The sequence below is a fragment of the Aplysia californica genome, unplaced genomic scaffold, assembly GCF_000002075.1.
Source record: "Aplysia californica isolate F4 #8 unplaced genomic scaffold, AplCal3.0 scaffold00168, whole genome shotgun sequence".
In the NCBI taxonomy this organism is placed as follows: Eukaryota; Metazoa; Mollusca; class Gastropoda; order Aplysiida; family Aplysiidae; genus Aplysia; species Aplysia californica.
Genome location: NW_004797438.1, coordinates 332,810 through 339,209, shown reverse-complemented (window position 1 = coordinate 339,209; position 6,400 = coordinate 332,810). Strand labels below are relative to the sequence as shown.

The window sequence follows — 6,400 nt, the reverse complement described above, 5'->3', positions numbered from 1 at the left end:
GTGATGACAATGACGACGATGATGATGAGGATGATGATAATGATGATGATGATGATGATGATGATGATGATGATGATACACAATTATGATATTTGTAAACGCCCTAGCAGTTCAGTGCAAATAGTGTCGTATGTATTTTGAACTTATCAGCAAAGAGTAGGTACCAGAAACTAAAATTTCAAAGTAGCTCTCAAAGAGGCAGATAAAAGGTACTGCCTAGTATTCTGTATTTAGATACAACGCTACATGTCGTAATGATATAAGTCTTGTCAATTCAATAAGTACAAGAAGAGAAATCCAATAAAACTAGTTTGCGTTTTTTAAATTCCAAACCTTCCTTTTGCACTTAAAAAGTTGCAGACAATCACGCCAGAATATGGCGTCACACAAGCTGTAAATGACCGGATTGGCTGCACTGTTCAGATAGTAAAACCTCAGGAACAGGTTATAGAATGTTAGGCTCACGTCGTCCATGGTTTCAAACTTCGCCAAGGAGGTTACATAAAAAAGCATGGCACTTAGAAAAGGAAGGAAGCTGATAATGTAGACGGCGCTGACGATGGTAAGCTTAGTGGTCGTCTTCCCCATGCGGCGTTTTTGGGCGGGTTGACCTAAAGTAGAAGCAGACGATTTCTTTATGGTCACAGAAGCCAAGATTTGGATGACTCTTGGTCTTAATTTCCTAAGAGGATTTGTGACAGACACGTCAGTTTTTTCACCAGCCGGATTCTTCTTTTTGATGTTCTGTTCGTTGCTAGTTTCAGGGATGACGACAGTGATTTGTCCTTTATCTTTCTCTGCATTTGTGGAATTAGGATCTGGACGAATGCAGTCTTCTTGAGCTGATGTCCGAATAAATGAAACCTTTTTAGCAGATGGCTTTAAGACCTGTTTTGTTTTCCTGCGCTGACTAGAACAAGAGTCCGTTGCTTTTTGATCACTCACGTCCTCTTTTGCACCACATAGTATTCCTTCTCCATTTTTACCCGACCGGTCATTTTCACTTGAAAAAACCATCCCTCTTTCCGCTGTTTGCGCTGTCACTCTTCCCATACTTCTAAAAGCACTGCCTTCTTTGCTTGTATTCGGAGTTTCATTTCTCGCCTTACTTGCATTATCACCTACAGGATGGTTTAGATGATTCATTTCAACCATTTGTTTTTGGGACATACTAGCCCCACTTGATGAGCTGTCGTTGGTGAACAATGTCACTGGGCCGGACGTACTTGAGTGAGAATTGCTTTCGGAAGTTACGTTTAAGTGCGCGGGGGACGAAGTGGAAAACCCGTGAACTGTTCTGCGACGCCATGCTGCAATGAGGACCAAGACGTTTAAAACGACTAGAGGGATGCAGCATACCAAGAAAAGGAAGAGGAGGAAACCCATGTAGACCATCGGCCAGATGGTATTTACGAAACTGTCGTCTGTAGAGCACTCGTAACCGACGATGTCTGGTCGAAGGGTCGGTCTTGTCTGAGTCCCGAAGAGTATGAGGACTGGGACGCTGGCAACTGACGAGAACACAGTGATGGAGACGCACAGAACCTTAGCTTGTCTCACAGTCAGTTGCCTGCCAAACGGACGGCATACTTTTCGGTACCTGCAGAAACGAGATATTTTAGTTGTTTTACTGTTTTGTTTTTGTTGTTTGTTTTTGTTTTAGTTTTTGTATTTTTAAAGAAGACAGATACCATTCACTAGAGACAATAGATGTCGGTTTAGACCGTATCAGCTCCATGCAGTATCCGTCCTGCTTTCGAGTGGGCACAAGGCCGAGAAGAGTGTGGAACAACATTCCAACTCGCAGTTTAAGATCATCAGCTGACAAAAAGAAATTTATTTTACCATCTATGAAACTTAAAACAATGGGTGAAAGGGCATTTGAATACCAAGGCCCCAAGATCTGGAATGCTTTACCAAGTACGTTGAGAGAAATCAAATCTTTTGATTCATTCAAATGTCAGCTGAAGTCGTTTCTGTTTTTAAATTAATAAGATGAATATTTGGAATAATTTTCTTTAGTCAGAACACAACGTTTCATGTTACTGTTGTATGTTGTACTGTATTGTAAAGCGCTCAGAGCCTGTGTACTTTATTAGGGGTTGAGCGCTGTATAAATGTCATTTATTATTATTATCATTAACAAATGCTACACTTTGATCTTAGCCAAAATGCCGAGAAGCGATGAGATATTCTAGTTAGTTTTGTCCAAAAGAAAGCTGTTTGTTAGTACAGGTATTTCGTTATTATTACGTAAGATAAAAAAAAGGCTTAAATAGCCATGTTAACGCAACAACAAAAAACAAATAACAAAACATTTGGAACAGAATCAGTGCGAGCCGAAATAAAAAGAGAGTTAAGGGCAAATACGGAATATCATGAAGATATGATGAAGCTGGAATCATTATATCTCGATGAAACAATTACACACTGAACTTTACAAAAACAACCATGAACGAAGAGACTTGAACAGAGATCGAATTGAATCCAACCAAATCCAACAAAATCTAAAGACACTGTATAAAAGTAAAAGGCATTAGCAAACGTGTTTAAGTCTTGGACCGAATTCAGCGATACCGAATATCTTGCGGGTCAAAGCAAGAGGAACTTGGGTAATATGTCGCTCAAAATCATTTTATGTGAAAATATATTAGATCCATTGCTTGCAGTTAGACAGGAAAGTATCGATCAGACTTTTAATGACGGATATTTTTATTAATTGTCACTTCACCACGGGCCACATTAATTATTGGTCGAATTGTGGACTGGACTGAAATCTATGGGCGTAGTTTGTCCATGCCTGCTGTATAACTAAACCAAAACATTCTTATCAAAACGCAACAAACATAAATGGAAACAAGCAAAGACGAATAAAAGCAAAGTATTCGAAAGTGAATCGAACAGTACTAAACCGAACCAAACAAAAATCGAAAAGGACCAACCCGAATCAAAGACAAGCAGATCGAAGATAATTTGACCACAGCCTCTCCTGACTCTTTCTGTAGCCTTTCTACTGCTGCCCCTTGACTCCTTCTTACTGTTATCTTTTAGCCACACCCCTGATCTTAGGGTACGTAAGATCTAACACCTAACCTTCTCGGATAAGGGCGGACATTTTCTGAGGTCCCGTGTGCAAGTTGCGCATATTAAAGATCCCTTGGTGGTCCAAATACTAGTACTCGATGCAAACGATGTGATGGGGGTCGTCCTTTTATTCCGCTACACATGAATAAGAATAAAGAATATGACCTCGCTTGGCGCAAAAAGGTTGCTTTGAAATGTGACCACTGGTCAAAAAGATACATTACCAATTGCAATTTGCTTTGTATAGCAATGTGTCAAAATAATTTTTTCAGGAATACCGCGAAAAATATACCCCCATGGGGTATAAAATGACCTCAGGTGTACGGACAGGATTAAAGATCTCTTGGTGGTCCTAAAATCAATAAGGGTAAGAGGAGGCTTCGGCCGCCACTGGGGCAAAATTCAAAATAAAGTCCTACCAAACTTGAGTCCTGCGCGCTCATGTGACTTTATTATGCAGTTGCGAGCGCTGTAAAACACGTACCAATACAAAACAACCCCCCCCCCACCAAAACAAAACAAAACAAAAACAACAATAAACAAACAAAAATTAAAAAAAACAGAGCCTAGGTCACCTCACCTGTCGACGGAGAAAGCGAGCAGAAGACAGGCAGAGGACACAATGGTGACTGAGGTGGAGAAGTAGCGGGCACGGCAGAGGTGGGCGTCATCAAAGAACCAGAAGTGGAGCATGGTGTAGACCTCAGCTGTAGAGACGGAGGGAGGGTCATACAGTATAACACGGATAGGTCGAACACAGAAGACTCGAAGTATTACCCGGTATATTTTGAAATTGATGAAGCGAGGGTCTTGGTGATTGATGGAGGCGCAGGGATAGAAAACACGTGATGGTAGGCAGAATGGTGGATAGAACGGGGCGGGGGTGGGGTGGGGGTTCACTTCAGTAACTGATCCCAATGCAGTACCATTTCCACATAACTTAAAGCGAAAATAACTCTCTCTTGTTGATTTTATGTCCAAGAGGCATAAAACAGCATAGTAATCTAACAGTTATATGAAGGTAAGAAGGTCTATTGGTTAGACTACCGGACTCGTAATCGTGACGTTGCGGTGCCGGGGGTTCGAGCTGCGGGCCCGACGTTGTGTCCTTGGGAAAGGCACTGTACACGAATTTTCCTCACTTCACCCAGGTGGAAATGGGTACCCGGCCATAGACAGCGAAAGATATTGTCAGTTTGTTAGTGTTTTAGCGCCTATAAATGGCTGCTTGCACTGTATGCTTCTCAGGAAGTTGAGTTTGTTTCAGAATGCTCTCAGGTCTGCTGGGGTAATAGTATAGATTGTGAAGCGCACAGAGCTTGCTGTTGAACGGGGATTTGCGCTATACAAATGCTATCTATTATTATTATTATTATTATTATTATTATTATTATTATTACTATTATTATTATTACTATTATTATTATTATTATTATTATTATTATTATTATTATTATTATTATTATTATTAGTATTATTATTATTAGAAGGGTATGTGGGAGGTATGGACTGTGACAGGACATATTATGTTACAACATTTAGTCCTTGTCAATAGATAATAGATATAACATATTTCATGTTTGGATTTTTGCTGCGGAGTAAGCTAGTCCCAAACAAGTTGAGAGCATTCCTATACATTTTTACTGCCTACTGTCCAAATTTCAAAGGAGAGAGAGAGAGAGAGAGAGAGAGAGAGAGAGAGAGAGAGAGAGAGAGAGAGAGAGAGAGAGAGAGAGAGTGAGTGAGAGAGAGAGAGAGAGAGAGAGAGAGAGAGAGAGAGAGAGAGAGAGAGAGAGAGAGAGAGAGAGAGAGAGGAGTGAGATAGGCAAGCGAACAAACATGTGTACATGTGTTTTGGTGTATGCATACACACCTAAGAAGGCACACATAAGGGTTAGCACGGGCTTCAAAACAATCCCACAATGTGAACAATACACGATCCAAAATTGATGTACATACTTCAATATAGTATGAGTCATTCGTGGGGAGCCAAAAAGAAGACAACCCCCCAATATGAATATGTGTTTATGGGATATTGCCCGCAGCAGTGATATCGTTTTACAAATAGTAGGAAAGATGCAAATGATGAAAAACAACTTTTATTTGAGAGACGAAATGAAATGACACTACTCAAGACCGCTTTTTTGACATTCGGTACCAAGTTCTATTCCATCTGAGGCCTTAAAAGCAGATGCCAATGTGACGGCCGACCTCCTCCCACTGTTTACCAGGATTGGGAATGAGAACAAGTTCCTAAAGGATTGGAAAGAAGGACTCCTCGTGAAACCTCCAAAAAGGGGGATCTCAGCAACTGCAGCAACTGCAGAGGGACCACTCTGCTCTCAATACCAGGTAACGTCTTCAACAGAATCATTCTGGAGAGAATCAAGACAGTAACGGATCCAAGACTACGGAATGAACAGGCTGGTTTCCGGAAAAATCGCTCAATCACCGACCAGATTGTCACGCTGAGGATCAATGTGGAACAGTCCCCGAAGGGGAACTTCCAGCTGAACAGCAACTTTCTTGACTATGAGAAGGCCTTTGGCAGTATAGACCGTGCAACACTATAGGAGATATTAAGACATCCTGGAATTCGACAGAAGTTCGTGAACCTCATTAAGAGCATGTGGATTGTACATGATGGCCAGCTCACTGACAGCTTTGACTTCAAGACTGGTGTGAGACAGGGATGTTTACTATCACCTTTCCTATTCATATTGGCGGTCGATGGGCTGATGAAGGAAACCACCAGAGGGCACAAAAATGATATACAGTGGATCCCATGGACACAGTTGGACTATCTGGATTTTGAGGACGACCAGGAACAGATGCAAGCAAAGACTTCAGCATTAAACAGCCTATCAGAGTCTGTTGAACTGAGGATCCACCCCGGAAAGTCAAAGGTCCTAAGGACATATGCAGAATGAAAGGATCGGGTCATACTAGAAGGAAATGCACTAGAAGACGTTGAATCATTCTGCTATCTTGGGAGTATAATTGACAGAGAGGGCAGAACAGGTCCTGATATAAAATCTCGCATTGGAAAAGCACAGGCTGCTTTCATATCTTTTAATAGGATTGGGAAGACCAGAGATATCTCACTTCGAACAAAGCTGAGGATTTTTCAATTCAAATCTGAAGTCCGTCTTGTTGTATGGATGCGAGCCATGGAACGCATCACAGACTTGCGTAAAGGTTATTCCGGTTTTCTTGAACAAGTATTTAATAAAGTTACTGAGGATCAGATGGACTGACAGAGTCACCAACGAGGAAGTGTTAAGGAAAACAAGACAGATCCCAGTCAGAGATGAGG

General features: G+C 41.3%; 1 protein-coding gene across 1 annotated transcript; it reads right to left on the bottom strand.

Moving 5' to 3' along the window:
* Window positions 1–110: 110 nt before the first annotated feature.
* Window positions 111–3,791, bottom strand: LOC101861889 (the record flags this gene model as incomplete). The annotated part of the gene is given in 2 exon segments (XM_005097938.3): window positions 111–1,600; window positions 3,665–3,791. Coding segments are annotated over 2 exon segments (1,421 nt in total), but the record flags the coding sequence as incomplete, so codon positions are not given.
* Between the last annotated feature and the right edge of the window lie 2,609 nt (window positions 3,792–6,400).